The 19,652-nt window shown below is 29.0% G+C and overlaps 1 protein-coding gene across 6 annotated transcripts in view; it reads left to right on the top strand.

Annotated features, from left to right (window-relative positions):
* Positions 1–19,652, top strand: part of LOC119611026 — a 389,234-nt gene that overhangs the window by 13,345 nt on the left and 356,237 nt on the right. For all 6 annotated transcript variants that reach the window (XR_005232035.1, XM_037966476.1, XM_037966494.1 and 3 more), the window contains exon 2: positions 3,141–3,338. Coding sequence is in view for 5 of the 6 variants with exons in the window: in XM_037966476.1 (XP_037822404.1) it covers positions 3,141–3,338 (198 nt within the window). In the remaining variant the exon portion in view is untranslated. The remainder of the gene's footprint in view (positions 1–3,140; positions 3,339–19,652) is intronic.

Here is a 19,652-nt window from a genome sequence, read left to right as displayed (position 1 = left end):
TTCCCAAAAAAGTTTTAAAAAATCCCAAAAATGGGATTTTTTGGTTTTTTGCCTATTATATCCATACCAGGGGCGGGGTTATCGAAACCCGTTACAAAATGATTAAGAACATATTGGGTCATATAAAACAGGTCACTGTAATTTGATATCGACTATGCGATTTGAGAATTTGTGCTCAAAATTGAATTTTCCATAAAAATAGGGTTTTTTTTGGATGGACCTGGTCCCCTCGGTATCACAAATTTTTAGGTTTTGTTTCATTTATCGTATTTTATGTAAAGTCAGCTTTCCAAAAAGTATAAATTCTATATACATCTTCTTAGAAGCTTTTTAGATAACTTAAAAAGAAAAAGATACTTTTTTCCCAAAAAAATGGCAAAAAATCTCCTTTTTTTAATTTTTTAAATTAAAATGCCTATAACTTTGGACTCAGTCATGATTTTTACATAATTCTTTCACTGCTTGATATATAAACTTGGTGTTAAGCGCTATTATCAAAAAACTAAAGTAAGGACGGTAAAAATTTTAAAATTTTAATTTTCAAATGCGAATATCTGCTAAACTATAAGAGATAATTTACTGCTACGACGACATTTTTTATAGTGCTCGATGAGGAGATTCTATATATTTTTAAATCGGAACTCAAATGAAGAAATAGGATCGTTTTAAAAATTTAACATAGCCGAGGTGTCCTAATTTATGGACCCCCGCCGGGCCCCTGGTTGGCCTATAAGGTCCAAATTCAAAACCTAAACTCGACAACACCTCCTCTTTGTGCATACCAAATTTCATTAAAATCGGATTAACCGTTTAGAAGTTACCGAATTATTTCCCTCTTTTTTTTTCCTATACCACTGTGCCTTCATTACATCTATTTTTGCCCATTTTTATATCGAAAATTTGTTGAATTTTATTGATATTTTATGCATTTAACAGAATTTAAAACTGCTTAAAATACATTCCTAATCACAATTGGGATGCAGATATTTAAATTCGATTACAACCAAGGTACCCTTTCAGATAAAATTTTTATAATAAGATAAAATTTTTATTGCAAATGCATATTGGTTGCATTTTATACATTTTACTCCATGTTTAACGTATCTTGTAAGTGCATTATTGATAAATTTATATAGAATAAAAATATATATTTTTTTATGTGCATTTGAACTAGCTTAAACTAAAAAATAGTAATTTTCAAAATATCGCGAAAAATGATGATTGCATATTCGTTTAATAAAAAAAATTATATATAATATAAAAAATAGCAAGTTTTGATTTATGATATTTTAAAATACTTTCAACAGGGAGAACAATTTGGAAAACGCTCTCAAGGTGCACTTGCATCAAAAATGCATCTATCTTAAAAAATATTATTTAGAAATGCATTTTTATGAAAGGTACATTAGTGGAAATCGAATTTAAATATTTGCATCCCAATTCTGATCAGTAATGTATTTTAAGTAGTAAAATCAGTTAATTTCTTAAAATATCAATAAAATTTAAAAATTTTCCAATATAAAACATTTTAAAAAATCGAAAAAAATGGATGTAATGAACGTCACAAAAAAAAATATTTTTATAAATTGCATAAAAAGCTTCAACTTTTAAAAAAATTTTAAACAGGGAGAACGATTTCAAAAATGCATTCAAAAAGTGCATTTCCATAAATAATGCACTATCTTAAACTTTTTAACATAAAAATTATATTAGAATGAAAGAGCTCATCCACAGTAATAGATTGGGTTCTAAATCAAAAAAATCCGATATAAATTGTCATAGATATAAAGGTTCAAAGTTTTATACCTTTTTGATTTTTTTGCAGATTTCGAACAAATTAAAATCGCATTTCCTGAAATTTTTAAGAATTTAACGTTGATATGTCTTATGTGTCTAATTCATATTTGATCGGTCAATTCATATTTGATTTCTCATGGAATTCATGACAAGGTTTTGTTTGTGGGTATATAAGATCAGAATTCAGAATCCCGCTTTTTCAAAATATTTTTTTCCAAATCCCTCATTTTAATCATTCGGATCCCGCTTTTATTCAAAAACCATCTGGTCACGTTGTATATATATACCTATAAAAATTTATCAATATTTGACTTAACATGAAATCTATCGCTTCTTTGATTTTATTTCGAAAATAATAAGTAATTTTGAATTGGATACATGGTATATTAGAAAATCAATGGATTTGGACCTAGAAAAAATGCTTAGTGGGGTATAAATCTATATATTATAACAAAATAATCTGGGTTTTTGGTCATTTTGTATTGATAAACAAAAATTACATTACGAAATCGCCATCTATTTGGGGAGTACTGTGTGAATTTTATTTAGAATTGTATAATATTGATTCTTATTCAATAAAGCTAACACTTAGTATCATCCTAGCCACTCTAAGTATGGAGACATCACCATATACCACTGTGGAACTATTACATGCTAAAATCTTAATGTTCTACCGCATATTTTGAATGCTTTATTTTATGAATAAATTACAGAAGGCGTATTTGGATCTGAATAGTTATTTCGATTTGGGTTCTAAATATGTATAAATGTATTTATTAGCTGATATAACCAACTCTATTTTTAAATATCTAAATTAAGTATATTTCCTGTACCACACGACAGTTCACGGTTCATGATTTTTGAAAATTACAATTGAAGAATATTTAACACGTGTTCTTTTAACAGTAAACAATTAAATCCAAAAAAATAATTTAAAAAACCCAACGAAATTAAATGGAATTCTAAAAATGCAAATTTCTTTATTGACCTGCAAATTCTGACGAAAAATAATAAAATGCAACAACAAATGCTCCAAAATTTGTATTTTAATATTTTTTAGTTTTCCCATTTTACACAATCTCTATTTTCAAAAAATCTCTATTGAAAAATTTACTTTTTACCTGTTTTTTAAATTTTATTTGTGAACAAAAAACAACATTTTCTTAAAAAAGAGATAGACAAAAAGTTTAGTTGATTCACTGTATGTATATTTCAAATTGAAAATGAGTCATTGGTGTACCATTGTACTTTTTAAATTTAATTGTACAAAAAAAGTACAATTGTACCAATTTTGCCAACCCAGAATACATCTAATAATTTTTATATATATGTATATTTTTTAGAATGGCGATTAAAAAATGGATTTTATCAATAGCTATATTAATTGGAATTACAACAATAATAGAAGCCAAATTTGGAGATAAATTAAGCATAAAAGAGAAGGATTTGATGCAGAAAGCCATTGTTTTTGATAAAAAAACACCAGATTTATTTTATTGTCCAACACAGAAACCATCTGCGATGAACAAACTTATCGTTCGGTAAATATATTTCATAAATTAAATTAAAAATTCGAACTGAAGTAATTATTTTAGGAAATGTAAGTAAATGATGAAACAGAACATGACCGTGCGTTATATACAGTGTCGGACAAAACTAAAGCACGAACTTTTACTTGTTAGAAAAAAGCTTAGTAAAATTAAAAAAAAAATATATTTTGTAATAAAAATTATTAGTTATAGCCTAAAATTGTAGCGACAAAATTAAACGGGAGGACCAGTGTCGAATTCGGATATTACAAATGGTTCTATTACTTTAACAAGGTCCATGGCAATTCTATTACTATAAAATATTATGTCCAGAACTATTGACGAACTACAAAAAGTCATATTGAAGTAAAAACGCCTTTTTGCCTAAAAATTCAAACTGGCTGGAATTGATTTGACAGAGGGGCACTTGGACCGAAATTTATTACAATGAACGTTTTTCTGATGAATCGAAGCTAAATTAAAATGATTTTGATGAATTAAAGTTAGAACATGGGCAGGTACCTAGTGTAATTATCGGTATACTGTAGGTAAAATAAGGTCTTGGGATGTTTTCCACGTAATGGGATCGGGAAATTTTATAAATATAATATAAATATATATAAATGAATGAAATAAGGGATAATTTTATGTATGAAAATGTCTTGCACAATGTAAAGCTGTACTATACAGTGGACATAATGCATTTAAAATGTAGAGATTAACAGGAAAACGATTACACTGTGTGACACTCAAAACACTCATTACGCGATATAATGCTTTTTATAGACCTAGATAGGTAGATCATTTTACCATTTTTAGAAAATGTCTTGCACAATGTAAAGCTGTACTATACAGTGCACAGTGGGGCAGAATGGAAATTTTTTGGAAATAAATCTGGCATTTCTAAACGACTGATCCGATCGGGATAAAATTTGGTGTGAGCGTAGCCAAGGAGTATTCGAGTTTAAGTTTTGAAGATGAACCCTGCAGATGCCCCAGGGACGGCGCTGTGGCGGCTCAAAGTAGGGTACCTACGACATGTAAAATTTTTAAACTCGTGCCATTTTTTTGTTTTTCACCCAAATACAAAGATTTTTATATTTTGTGAAAGCGCTCGACGAGATCTTGAAAAAACATGCTTGGACATACTACTTATCTCTTATAATATCCGAGTTATAGGCATATAAAAATTTAGTGATACAAAATTTACCATACCTTGGTCCGCCTTTTTTTGAATACCGGGCGTAATTAGTTAGACAACAAAATTTCCAATAATATACAAAAAATTTCAGATCAATATTGTTTACAGATCCAAAAATATACGTTTTTTAATTTAAAAATTCAAAAAATTTTAGATTTTTGCCATTTTTTTGCCAAAAATGTGTCTTAACTCTTTTATTAATAAAATAAAATTTTTATTAAGAACATATAACAATTTTATAGTTTTCTAAAAGGTATCTTTACGCAGAACGCTTTGGCGTAAAAACTTGTCCTATTTTTTGAAAATGTTGCCACTGCGTCCTTGCGAATATGACCTATTTTTTATCAAAACTTCAACTTTGGGCGACATGTTCTAAAATCCCAAAGCTGGGATCAGAAAACTGAAAGCAGTTTTGGAAACCTCAATATGTTTTCTATTTACTCCAAAAGTATTTTCCCAGCCCTGAAAGAAATGTGGACCCTATGGGCAAAAAGTAAAAAATCCCATTTTTGGGATTTTCATTCCTATTTTTGGGAATTGCGGGATGCCCTTTGACCTTTTCAATTTTTTTTTTGCATATTCTTATTTGAAATGACAAATTTAACAAGCGTTGAAAATTTCATTGAGTTTTGTTCATAAATAAAGATTTTGTCATATATTACATATTTGTTTAATTTCTAAAACTATGATTTATATCAAAATTTTAATAGGATCGCAGATAGCTACAACAATTTAGTCCATATTTATCCCTTAATATCATTTTTTAGTTAGATATGGAAATTCTCGACCCTTTACAAAAAATTTCAAGCCAATATCTCAATTACATTCAAAAATATGTTCATTTAAACCTGTGTCCTTTAATTTCATCTTTTTCATATTTTAGTATTAAGTATGACAGAACATACATTTGGTGTTGAATAAAATATTTGGACAATTTTAAAAATTATTTAGTTAATTATTTTATTATAATATTGTATATAAAATAAAAAAATTATAATTTTATTATGAGCCACGCACAACAACACCTAAATCACCCCACACAAATTACCTTTCCCGCCCACCGAAATATAAAACACAATTTAATACAATATCATCAGTTAGTATAATAGCTTTTTTTATTTGAACTGTTTATCTTAAACATAATACAATTAATTCTTACAACCTACTTATATAGTTAATTCCTAACACTACTTATTTTCTATAAAATAATCTGTCATATCGGTATACATATCCAGAAGGTAATATAAGTCCTTTAAATATTCCTTGTTTTGAGATGATAGAGTTTCATAACAAATCCATCTTTTTCGCATAGTTGAAAGAACAGGATCAGAAGATAGAAGTAAACTATTAAAAATATCTTCATTCTGTGATTGCCTGGAGCATTTTCTTGAGCTGAATAGTTGAACATGCTTAAAATCTCGATTCCTCGCTTCCTGGGCTTCTTCTGTTAACTCTCCAAGTGGAAGAATATTCGATTCAATTATTATTTGACCATGACACAATACTTTGTGTACTGTTGGTGTTAGTTCCCTCCATGGATACAGAGATACAAGTAATTTAGAAATTTCAGATGTGTATTCCCCAAATCGATTTTCATTAATTTTATGTTTACTATTCAGTGCCATTAAAATAGTTTTAACTCTTCGAAGCAACTCCTTGTCGATTCCAGTTATTTTTGAAGTAATTTCAAAATCACGAAAAAACCTTCTCGACGTATTACCGTCATTTGTACTACCGCAACTTGAAAGTGGTTTGTCGATGTTTAATCCCATCTGAACTTTAAATTCTTCTTGGAATATGCTTTTTTCCGCAGCTCTCAGTTCTTTCAATTCTTCATTATTTTTTGTTGATTTAGTAGGATAGTTTGTTTTTTTTTCCTGGATCGCCTTGTATGATGGTAATATATTGTGTCCTTTTTCATGCAGAGCTTTCCTTAATATTTGGTACTTATTTCGACTGAGACCCAGTTCCAACATAAGCGCTATTGCTTCCTCTTCAGTAAAATTTGATTATGATGTTGGAGTTGGTATACTTTCCACAATTCGCTTAAGTCGTTTTGGTGATGCATTAGGAAGAATAGTTGCAATATGTACGACATCCATATGTTGGTTTTCCTTTTTCAGCATTTCGTTAAATGTATCAGCAATTTCCTCATTTGAGATTGAAAAAAGTTTTTGTGTGACCCTCTTTTTTTTTACCTTGAACATAAGTCTTCGTATGACTTGCAAGGCGCTCCTGTTGATGTGTTGTAAGTTGAGATTTCCGTAGTAATTTCCATCCAACTACAAAATTTTAATCGAAATTTCTTTTGATTTCCATCCACAGACTTACTTTTTACATCAAAAAGTTTTAAAAAGTTTTCAATTTTTGATATGCCTGTTTTGTCTACTTTTCTACTATATGTAGTTTTTATATAATTTGAAATGTCTTCAATTCTTTCTGGCCCTTTTGAAGATATACTCCATAAAACGGAACACAACTCTTCGTACTTTAATGTAATCTTCATTGTAGATTTATTAAATATGGTACTTAAAATCTGAGAAGTTTACTTATATACCAATTCTTGTCATTTCCGATACAGCTATTCCAAAGTAAAAAATTACGAATTGTCTACCTATTAACATTTAGGACTATATTACTATAACCTGTAATTCAGTCATTGATATTTCTTATTAGTGAATGAATCGAAATTATCATTACCTGTATATTTTTACCTACATGATCATAAACGAAACAGAACGAAATGATCTGTCGAAAAAATTTAGGTAAAAAATGGTTATAAATTTTTGAAAATTCAAGCATAATAGGACCTTTCAATTATAAGGATAAGCAAACAAATAGAAAATAGGTAAATATAAGATTTAAATATGTGCTGTCATACTTAATACTAAAATATGAAAAAGATGAAATTAAAGGACACAGGTTTAAATGAACATATTTTTGAATGTAATTGAGATATTGGCTTGAAATTTTTTGTAAAGGGTCGAGAATTTCCATATCTAACTAAAAAATGATATTAAGGGATAAATATGGACTAAATTGTTGTAGCTATCTGCGATTCTATTAAAATTTTGATATAAATCATAGTTTTAGAAATTAAACAAATATGTAATATATGACAAAATCTTTATTTATGAACAAAACTCAATGAAATTTTCAACGCTTGTTAAATTTGTCATTTCAAATAAGAATATGCAAAAAAAAAATTGAAAAGGTCAAAGGGCATCCCACAATTCCCAAAAATAGGAATGAAAATCCCTTTTTTGCCCATAGGGTCCACATTTCTTTCAGGGCTGGGAAAATACTTTTGGAGTAAATAGAAAACATATTGAGGTTTCCAAAACTGCTTTCAGTTTTCTGATCCCAGCTTTGGGATTTTAGAACATGTCGCCCAAAGTTGAAGTTTTGATAAAAAATAGGTCATATTCGGAAGGACGCAGTGGCAACATTTTCAAAAAATAGGACAAGTTTTTTACGCCAAAGCGTTCTGCGTAAAGATACCTTTTAGAAAACTATAAAATTATTATATGTTCTTAATACAAATTTTATTTTATTAATAAAAGAGTTAAGACACATTTTTGGCAAAAAAAACGCCAAAAATCTAAAATTTTTTGAATTTTTAAATTAAAAAACGTATATTTTTGGATCTGTAAACGATATTGATCTGAAATTTTTTGTATATTATTGAAAATTTTGTTGTCTAACTAACAAGAAAAAAATTGAGTCCATTTGGTCCAAAATTACGCCCGGTATTCAAAAAAAGGCGGATCAAGGTATGGTAAATTTTGTATCACTAAATTTTTAAATGCCTATAACTCGGATATTATAAGAGATAAGTAGTATGTCCAAGCATGTTTTTTCAAGATCTCGTCGAGCGCTTTCACAAAATATAAAAATCTTTGTATTTGGGTGAAAAACAAAAAAATGGCACGAGTTTAAAAATTTTACATGTCGTAGGTACCCTACTTTGAGCCGCCACAGCGCCGTCCCTGGGGCATCTGCAGGGTTCATCTTCAAAACTTAAACTCGAATACTCCTTGGCTTCGCTCACGCCAAATTTTATCCCGATCGGATCAGCCGTTTAGAAATGCCAGATTTATTTCCAAAAAATTTCCATTCTGCCCCACTGTGCAGTGGACATAATGCATCTAAAATGTAGAGATTAACAGGAAAACGATTACACTGTGTGACACTCAAAAACACTCATTACGCGATATAATGCTTTTTATAGACCTAGATGAGTAGATCATTTTACCATTTTTAGAATCTTCAAAATACCCTAAAAATCGGAAGATATTGGAAAAAACGCTTTTTGTTAACTAGACAGACCAAAAAAATTATATCTTAAAATTTTCTTAACCGAGTTAATATTTTTCAACTGTTTTGAAAAGAGTTTCCTTTGTCCTTTTTAAAAAGTATACACACTTTTATATCTTTTACGGAAATGTGTAAAATATTTAGATCTAAATAAAAATTTTTATATTTTTTTAATTTTTTTTACAATTCAAGATCATTTTTGACCCACACTTTATTTGAAAGCATATTTTTAAAATTTTTTTATTTTAGCCCATATTTTTATGAATACAATAAGATATGCAACGTAGAAATCCGATAAAAACTGACAAAAATAGAATGTTTTTCGTAAAATCAAAAATTTACCAAACATCTCATTTCTAAAGTAAATTATCAATTTGAATAATAAAGCTTATATTTGTGTTGCATATCTTACGTTGATATTTTACTTCAGCAAAGAGAGATTTGGTAAATTTTTGTCATTTCTTATCAGATTTCAACGTTTTATATCTTATTTTATTCATAAAGATATGGACTAAAATAAAAAAATATTTAAAAAATATGTTTTCAAATAAAGTGTATGTAAAAATGATCGTGAAATGTAAAAGAATGAAAAATATATATAAAAATTTGTATTTAGATCTAAATATTTTACACATTTCCGTAATAAAAAAGTGTGTACACTTTTTAAAAAGGACAAGGGAAACTCTTTTCAAAACAGTTGAAAAATAGTAAATCGGTTAAGAAAATTTTGAGATATAATTTTTTTGGTCTGTCAAAACAAAAGCGTTTTTTTTTCCAATGTCTTTCGATTTTTAGGGTATATTGAAGATTTTAAAAATGGTACTGTAATCTACTCTACTAGACCTACCAACTCGCGATGAGTGTATTGATTTTTTGTAATTTTGTCACACCGTGTTATCAACGGCATATAATTTGCGAAGCTTTAGACTAATGGATATATTTGTTTAAGGAATTTGTGTCATTCATTCACTTTTATTGAAATCATCATAGTTTTTTCTTTTATTGGCAAGAAAAACATTTTGGGGGCCATTTTCGATAATAAATTGCATAGAGTGCGAAGGCGAATGATCAAAAAATACTTATAAAATCTTATGAATTTACTTTATATTACGTTAATTTGCTCATACATATTCAAAGTTATGTGCTCTAGTTTTGTCGATGCAATTTTAGGCTAATTTATATTATTTGGTCCAAAACAATGTATTTGCATTTTATACAATATTATGTTTCATTGTTTTTATCTATTCTAGGCTATCTATATATATATATATAATGAATGTGTGTTTGTATGTACGTACGTACGTATGATGTATGTATGTATGTATGTATGTATGTATGTATGTATGTATGTATGTATGTATGTATGTATGTCTGTATGTATGTATGTATGTATGTATGGTATGTATGTATGTATGTATGTATGTATTGTATGTATGTATGTAGGTATGTATGTATGTATGTATGATGTATGTATGTATGTATGTATGTATGTATGTATGTATGTATGTATGTAAGTATGTAGGTATGTATGTATTATGTATGTATGTATGTATGTATGTATGTATGTATGTATGTATGTATGTATGTAGTATGTATGTAGTATGTATGTATGTATGTATGTAGGTTATGTATGTATGTATGTATGTATGTATGTATGTATGTATGTATGTCTGTATGTATGATGTATGTATGTATGTATGTATGTATGTATGTATGTATGTATGTATGTATGTATGTATGTATGTATGTATGTATGTATGTATGTATGTATGTAGTATGTATGTATGTATGTATGTATGTATGTCTGTATGTAGTATGTATGTAGTATGTATGTATGTATGATGGTATGTATGTATGTATGTATGTATGTATGTATGTATGTATGTATGTATGTATGTATGTATGTATGTATGTATGTATGTATGTAGTCTGTATTGTCGTGTCTGTATGTCTGTATGTATGTTGTCTTCTGTATGTTGCTGTTGTCTGTTGTCTGTTGTTTGTATGTATGTTGTATGTCTGTATGTCTGTCTGTATGTTGTCTGTATGTTCTGTCTGTCATTTGTCTGTCTGTATCTGGATGTTTCTTTGTTATGTAGCATCTTATGTCTGTTATGATGTATGTCATGTATGTCTGTTTGTTGTTTGTATGTATGTCTGTATGTTGTCTGTACTGATGTATGTCTGTCTGTCTGTATGCCTGTATGTATGGTACTATGTAGTATGTTGTCTGTGTGTTTGTTTGGACTTTATAGACCTGCTAAAACGGGCTGGAACCGATGTTACTAGAAATTTTAGCAGTGTCTTCCTGTGTGTCTGGAAGGAACTATAGGCTACTTTATTTTTAAAATTTCATGTGGCAAAGTGCCACACCCACATACATAATAAGTATTAAAATCACATCTCAGAAACAGCAAACAGCTAGAGTTTTAAAAATTTTGTATGGACAACTTTGACATCCACATATGGGCGGACTAGCTATAGTAGGTATGGCCCCTCCCATATAAAGGAAACCTTAAATTAGTATATCTGAGAAAATATAACAGCTAGAGTCCTCTAATTTTTCGGAGCCACTTTAGTATCAACATGAATACTTAGGACAAAAAATTAGCGGACAAGAAATAGGGGGATAAATACAAAAAATCGTTTATTTGGGAAACTATTGGAGTTGGAATCTGTAAATTTTGCACAAAGCACTTTAACATCTATATGAGGATTTTGGGGGGAAAATTGGCGGACTAGCAATATTGGCCGTGGTACCTCCCATATGAATTAAATAAAAAATTAGTTTGTCAAGAAAACTGTTAGAGGTAGAATATTAAAATTATCATAAAAGTGAACATTTGGAAGTAAAATGTGCGGACATTCATTTGGGATTCTCGGAACCTCTCATATGAATTAAATACAAAAATTTGTATATATGAGAACCTATTAGAGCTAAAATCCTAAAATTTTTTACTAACAACTCTGACATGTGAATATTTGAATGTATAATCCCCAAATTTTGCACGAAGAATTTTTACATTCATGTGAACATGGGAGGTACCATTCCCCCATTGTGGACTATCAAAGGGGGCTATTGTACCTCCCATATGAATTAAAATAAAAATTCTTACAACTGGGAAACTAATAGAACTAGAATCTTCAAAAATCGTAAAGTGCGGTTTTTATGGTAGCAATGCACACTGGGTATAGCCAGTATTCTATATAAACTAATATTTTTAATTACAAAATAACCTTATGCCATATGGCATAAAAAAAATTTTAGACTTTAGGAAGCTAAAAAGGGACCTAACTGCATCTGTATTCGCTTACTATTAAGCCTTACTGAGAAGCAGGAAATAAGGGAATACCAATGATAGGAGTAATTTTATAATGTAAGCTGAAAAAAATTAAAAGCTTACTACTATCCCTTACAGAGAAGCAGATTGTAAGTGAAGTATTTAAATAATATTTAAGCTTACTCTTGTCCCTTTCAAGGAAGCAGGTTGTATTGCAAAGACTATTGAAATCGGCAGTTTTACCGAGTCTTTTCTGACAAAAAAAACACATTTTAAATTACATAATAAAAAAATGTTTAGTCATCGAGTTGCATTTGTGCAGATAAGACGTGAATAAAAGTGTAAAAAAAATTCTTAGAAAATATAAAAAGATTTTATTATAAATATAAGTCTATAAAGTGATTTTAAATAATTAATACATTTTCAATGTAAGAAATATCTTTTTTAAAATTTATTAAAGTGTGTGTTTATTATAGCGTATGAACAGAATTTAAATAATTTTTTGTACGAAATATTTTCAATTATTTGCTTTTGGTTTTTCTTGTTATACCCACCATTAAAAAAGATGGGGGGTATATTGATTTTGTCATTCCGTTTGTAACACATCGAAATATTGGTCATAGACCCATAAAAGTATATATATTCCGGGTCCTTATTAAATTCTAAGACGATCTAGCCATGTCCGTCCCACAGTGGTATAGGAAAAAAAAAAGAGGGAAATAATTCGGTAACTTCTAAACGGTTAATCCGATTTTAATGAAATTTGGTATGCACAAAGAGGAGGTGTTGTCGAGTTTAGGTTTTGAATTTGGACCTTATAGGCCAACCAGGGGCCCGGCGGGGGGTCCTCAAATTAGGACACCTCGGCTATGTTAAATTTTTAAAACGATCCTATTTCTTCATTTGAGTTCCGATTTAAAAAAAAATTTCGTATATAGAATCTCCTCATCGAGCACTATAAAAAATGTCGTCGTAGCAGTAAATTATCTCTTATAGTTTAGGAGATATTCGCATTTGAATATTAAAATTTTAAAATTTTTACCGTCCTTACTTTAGTTTTTTTGATAATAGCAGGTCCAAATATTTCCGATTTTCGCCATTTTTTTTATTTGCTTAACAACAAGTTTATATACCAAGCAGTGAAAGAATTATGTAAAAATCATGACTGAGTCCAAAGTTATAGGCATTTAAATTTAAAAAATTAAAAAAAGGCGATTTTTTGTCATTTTTTTGGGAAAAAAGTATCTTTTTCTTTTTAAGTTATCTAAAAAGTTTCTAAGAAGATGTATATAGAATTTATACTTTTTGGAAAGCTGACTTTACATAAAATACGATAAATGAAACAAAACCTAAAAATTTTTGATACCGAGGGGACCAGGTCCATCCAAAAAAACCCTATTTTTTATGGAAAATTAAATTTTGAGCAAAAATTCTCAAATCGCATAGTCGATATCAAATTATAGTGACCTGTTTTATATGACCCAATAAGTTCTTAATCATTTTGTAACGGGTTTCGATAACCCCGCCCCTGGTATGGATATAATAGCCAAAAAACCAAAAAATCCCATTTTTGGGATTTTTTAAAACTTTTTTGGGAATTCCGGGATTTCTAATAAGAAAATTCGAAATTTTTATTTAATTTTGGATTTTGAGTAAAAAAATCTACCTAACTGTAAAATTTCATCAAAAAATATTCATAAATAAAATTTTTATTGCAATTTGAAAAATTTGTATCTTCGCAAAAACTGAATAAAAAACATTTTTTAATTTTTTTTAAAAAAAGTATTCCGCGAATTTTTTAATTTTCAAAAATTATATACAGTTTTGAAAAATAGACAAAATTACCTTTCCATTGATATATAACATGCCTACCTAATGTTTTTTAAGTGACAAATTAATTAGGGAAAACTCAACATCTTTTAGAAAATTTACCTAGCACTATTATTTTCATCCATATATGTAACAAATTTAAGAGTTAACCTTATGGATGAAAATAATAGTGCTAGGCAAATTTTCTAAAAGATGTTGAGTTTTCCCTAATTAATTTGTCACTTAAAAAACATTAGGTAGGCATGTTATATATCAATGGAAAGGTAATTTTGTCTATTTTTCAAAACTGTATATAATTTTTGAAAATTAAAAAATTCGCGGAATACTTTTTTTAAAAAAAATTAAAAAATGTTTTTTATTCAGTTTTTGCGAAGATACAAATTTTTCAAATTGCAATAAAAATTTTATTTATGAATATTTTTTGATGAAATTTTACAGTTAGGTAGATTTTTTTACTTAAAATCCAAAATTAAATCAAAATTTCGAATTTTCTTATTAGAAATCCCGGAATTCCCAAAAAAGTTTTAAAAAATCCCAAAAATGGGATTTTTTAGTTTTTTGCCTATTATATCCATACCAGGGGCGGGGTTATCGAAACCCGTTACAAAATGATTAAGAACATATTGGGTCATATAAAACAGGTCACTATAATTTGATATCGACTATGCGATTTGAGAATTTTTGCTCAAAATTTAATTTTCCATAAAAAATAGGGTTTTTTTGGATGGACCTGGTCCCCTCGGTATCAAAAATTTTTAGGTTTTGTTTCATTTATCGTACTTTATGTAAAGTCAGCTTTCCAAAAAGTATAAATTCTATATACATCTTCTTAGAAACTTTTTAGATAACTTAAAAAGAAAAAGATACTTTTTTCCCAAAAAAATGACAAAAAATCGCCTTTTTTTAATTTTTTAAATTAAAATGCTTATAACTTTGGACTCAGTCATGATTTTTACATAATTCTTTCACTGCTTGATATATAAACTTGTTGTTAAGCGAATAAAACAAAATGGCGAAAATCGGGAATATTTGGACCTGCTATTATCAAAAAAAACTAAAGTAAGGACGGTAAAAATTTTAAAATTTTAATTTTCAAATGCGAATATCTCCTAAACTATAAGAGATAATTTACTGCTATGACAACATTTTTTATAGTGCTCGATGAGGAGATTCTATATACGAAATTTTTTTTAAATCGGAACTCAAATGAAGAAATAGGATCGTTTTAAAAATTTAACATAGCCGAGGTGTCCTAATTTGATGACCCCCCGCCGGGCCCCTGGTTGGCCTATAAGGTCCAAATTCAAAACCTAAACTCGACAACACCTCCTCTTTGTGCACACCAAATTTCATTAAAATCGGATTAACCGTTTAGAAGTTACCGAATTATTTCCCTCTTTTTTTTTTCCTATACCACTGTGCGTCCGTCTGTCCGTCCGTCCGTCCGTCTGTCTGTTGAAATCACGATAGGGACCACACGAGAGGAGCTAGCAGTTGAAATTTTGCATAAATATTCTCTATTGTTAAGGTTTGTTTGGTATTGAAAATGGGCAATATCGGTCCACTTTTTCGGATAGCCCCCATACAAGTGGACCTCCAAAAAACAGCTTTAACGGGCATAACTGCTTTAGAAGTACAAGTATAGCGATGAAATTCGACATAAATAAGTTCCATATAAGCAAAAGTCTTTCTAGCAAATTTTTTGAGGATCGGCCCATAAATGACCCTACCCCCATATAAGGTCCCCTTCTGAAAATTACTTTAACACTCATTACTGGCTTAAAAATATGAGTTATGAAATACGGTTATGAAATTCGCTCCGAATTTCATGCGGAATGTGTCGGTAATACACAAAAGGTTCCCCTCAGGAAAGAGTTTTGGCTAATAAACTACGAGTGTTCCTTATTTAAAATACGGTTCATAATTGACGCTCACGGTTTAAGAATTGAAATTAATAAAATTGAAATTAAAAATTAATATTTTGTTAGTTCAAAAGAGCTCGGGCCATAATTGACTTAAGCCATATTCCAAATATCACGCTGATGTTTATAGGGGAGCATTCCTTTTACGGCATACGGTTTGATGGTGGGTATATGAGATTCGGCACAGCCGAATATAACACTCTTACTTGTTTTTTTTTTTTAATACTTCTGCTTTTGTCCATGTACAGATTGTGTTGTTTTGTGTTTATGTTTTGATTTGTAGAAAAGTTAACGGCGTTTTGTGTTTGTTTTGTTTTTTCTTTTTGAAATAGTTAGTTCTGTTGCTGTTAAATAATATGCCGAAAGTGGTTGGAAAAAGACAATTTAATAAATTAAAAAGAAAATAGGTAAATAAAAATTTATTTAATCTCTTGAACAGGAAATAGTCCCGAAGAAATTCCATATATCGAAATTGTTTCTAATTTTGAGAATTCAGAACTAATTACATCTAGTTCTGAATTCTCAAAATTAACTGTTGATAAAAACGGGACATTAAGAGAAAATATACGGGAATAAATAAATAAAATATAGCCCATCTGTGGCAAGTACATCAGCCATTTTACATATTTTAAATAGTGTACATTCAGAAATACCATTGAGAGTAGAATTCCATGAAGAAAGGGTTTCATATAAGCAATACTGAAATAGCTTCACATCAGCTATGACTTCACGTCTTCTGGAAAAGCATTAGGGAAGAGCTTTTTGTAAACAATGAAAGAAGTAATGCCATAGAAACATGAAATAAGTGCTTACTTATAGCTGTTACTCACAGCTGAATGTAATCAGTGAAAACACCCTTCATTTTTTAAAAAGTAATGCTTCCAAGTGGGAATTCGCTATATAAAAATCATGCCTTATCGAAGCAGGTTTGTAAGGGAGAAAATAGCTTCGTTCCCTTACAAACCTGCTTGCATGTAAGCTCCAATTTTTACTGGGATGTTTCCACTGTGGCGTTTTGAGCAAATCTAGTTGGGCAAAACTAGTTGAAATCATGTAGATTTTTAACACATCCAAATCTAGTTAATCTACTAGATTTGTTTTAAACTTCTTTGGGCTATCCATTTAAATTTAATGTTTTCATCGAAAAAGTGACAATTAATTTCGAAGTAAAAATAATAACAAATTGTTATTTTAAAATTAGTGTAATTTAATAAATAAATTTATTCGTTAACAACTGTAATTATTTATTTTTATACCCTCCACCACCATTAGTGGTGATAGAGGGTATGTATAACTTTGTCATTCCGTGTGTAACACTAAAGGTACGTTCACACCTATCAAATATTTGACGTTTTTTATCAAATATTTGTTGGCTGTAATGTGAACACAAAATATTTTTGAAGAGCAAACAAAATATCAGCTGTTTTTCGTGAAACATTTTTATTTGCCAACCTACAAATATTTTCTTAATGTGAACACAATGTGAACACCAAACATGAAACATTTTTGTTAAACGTTAAAAAAACTATTTATTAATATTTTTTACGATTTCATAGAAATTTCTGCATAAAAACAAAAAATTAAATACATTTTTATTTCATAATGTGCTTAAAATGAGTATTTCTATTTTGACGTTTTGTTTGAAGAAACAAAGCCAAACACAATTCAATACAAATAGTAAAAGTTTGTTTGCCCGGTGTTCACATTACAACAAATAATTTCGTAAAACAATTGACGGATAAAACAGTAAAAAAACAAGATTTTGTTTGCAGGCAAAGAGGAACAAAACAACAAGAACAGCTAATGCGCAACCAAACCAAAAGCCAAAAATATATGTGTTTATATTTACTAAAAAGCTATATCATTGAATAATAACTTCTATATATTCTAAAATTTCATTTAATATTGTTTTTCATCAAAATTTTACAACAAAAAAATACAAATTACATTTGCAAGTGGAAAAGAGATAGATGGTGGATCTTTACTGTCATGTTGTTGCTATTTAGTATAGTCAATGTAGCGAAAAACCTTGGTTGTTTGGAACGGTTTATAGCGAAAAATAACCAAATTATAAATAATTTTCAGACTTCTAGACTAAACTATAGCTTGACTATAGACTAGACCAGCGGTTCCCCCGGTTTTTACTTCGCGGACCCCTTGAGGAATTTATTTAAATTCGCGGACCCCCATACATATTTTGATATCTTATTGTTCTAAATATGTAATTGTTCATCCGAAAATTGTCATAGTCCATAAATCCCAAGGTCAAACAGATGTAGATATGTCATTTCTATAAAATATTCCCGTACATTGAGAATAATTAATATTTCAGAGAAGTTTCAATTGCCTGTTTTTGAAGATAGAATGACTTCATTGTTGAAATGTTAACATGATGTTTAATTTTATGATCGTGAGATCTTTCACGTTCATTTTTCTTTAAGGTAACGAAAAGGTTTCTTCATCAAATATCGTCGACATGTGCTTAAAGAGTCAAGTTGCAAAATTTTTTTGCGATTGCAGACGGGTAATCTGAGTATGTTAGCTAATTTTTCGGGAAAATAATATAAGAAAGTTGAACTTCTTCGATATTGTTGCGGAATGCGTTTATCCGCATAATATAAGACTTGAATTCTTTGCGAAAGTACTGTGAATTTTACTGCATGGTTTTGACTATTTATGAATTTTCTGATGTTAATTTAATAATATTGGTCGACAAAATCAAGTTAAAATCTGTGTATCACGTCGGAATGGAATATTTATATTTAAAATTACCTGGATTAACGTATTGAAGACGAATAAAGAGTCACCTCTGTTTCGGAAATATATTATTTTAGTCCTTCCAAACAAGAACACTTTTGTTTACAATTTGACAAACTTAAATCTGCGATAAGCTTGTCCTTGAATTATGAAATGTGGCCTAACTTCATACTCCGAGATTACAGTATCTCTTATTTAATTGCAATTTGGGAACCGTTGGACTAGACTGCAAACTAGACTATAGATGCATATATTATGTAGTATAACTATATATAGTATGTTGTTACCAACCAATAAGTAACAAAACAAACAACAAAAATAATAATTATCATTAATTTACGCAATTGCTTGAATTTCAATTAAATGTCACAACTTTGTCTCAGATTTATATTTTATAAAAAATAAAATAAAACTAGTCATATAAGCGACTATTTACATTTTTGTATGAGGTGATAACACTCATTTTCAGAAAATAAACAAAGAACAGCTGTCATTGACGCTGTTTGATCTTACATTTGGTTTGCAAGATCAAATAATTATTTTACCAAAATGACGTAAATTATTTGACTTTTGGTGTTCACATTGATGAAACAATGAGAAAATATTTATTTGCCAGCAAATCAATTTGTTTTATGAAAATCATCCGCATTGCTGTTTGTTAACATGAAATATTTTATGTTCAGATTCGACAAACAAAGTTTTTTCAATCGTGTTATATATTAATATTATACACTTTTATTATAAAAATTTAATTTTAAACCTAATAAAAATAGTTAAAATTAAAACAAATTGCCAAATTGCTTTTTTCTTGCATAAAAATATACGATATTCTGTGGCTGCAAAACATGTGTGTGTTTGAACCAAATTATTTTTGCACTGTTTGATAAAACAATACCATCAAATATTTGTTCAAGTCTGAACATGAAATAAATATTGCGTTTGTTTGACGCAACTTTATAAATATTTTATAACAAATATTTGGACCAAATATTTTACAGGTCTGAACGTAGCTTAAGAA

This window comes from Lucilia sericata, unplaced genomic scaffold, assembly GCF_015586225.1.
Source record: "Lucilia sericata isolate MDLA Ls3-8-SP2 unplaced genomic scaffold, ASM1558622v1 Contig000030F_arrow, whole genome shotgun sequence".
Classification (NCBI taxonomy): Eukaryota; Metazoa; Arthropoda; class Insecta; order Diptera; family Calliphoridae; genus Lucilia; species Lucilia sericata.
The sequence above is the reverse complement of the archived record's forward strand: the minus strand, read 5'-3'. Positions and strand labels throughout refer to the sequence as shown.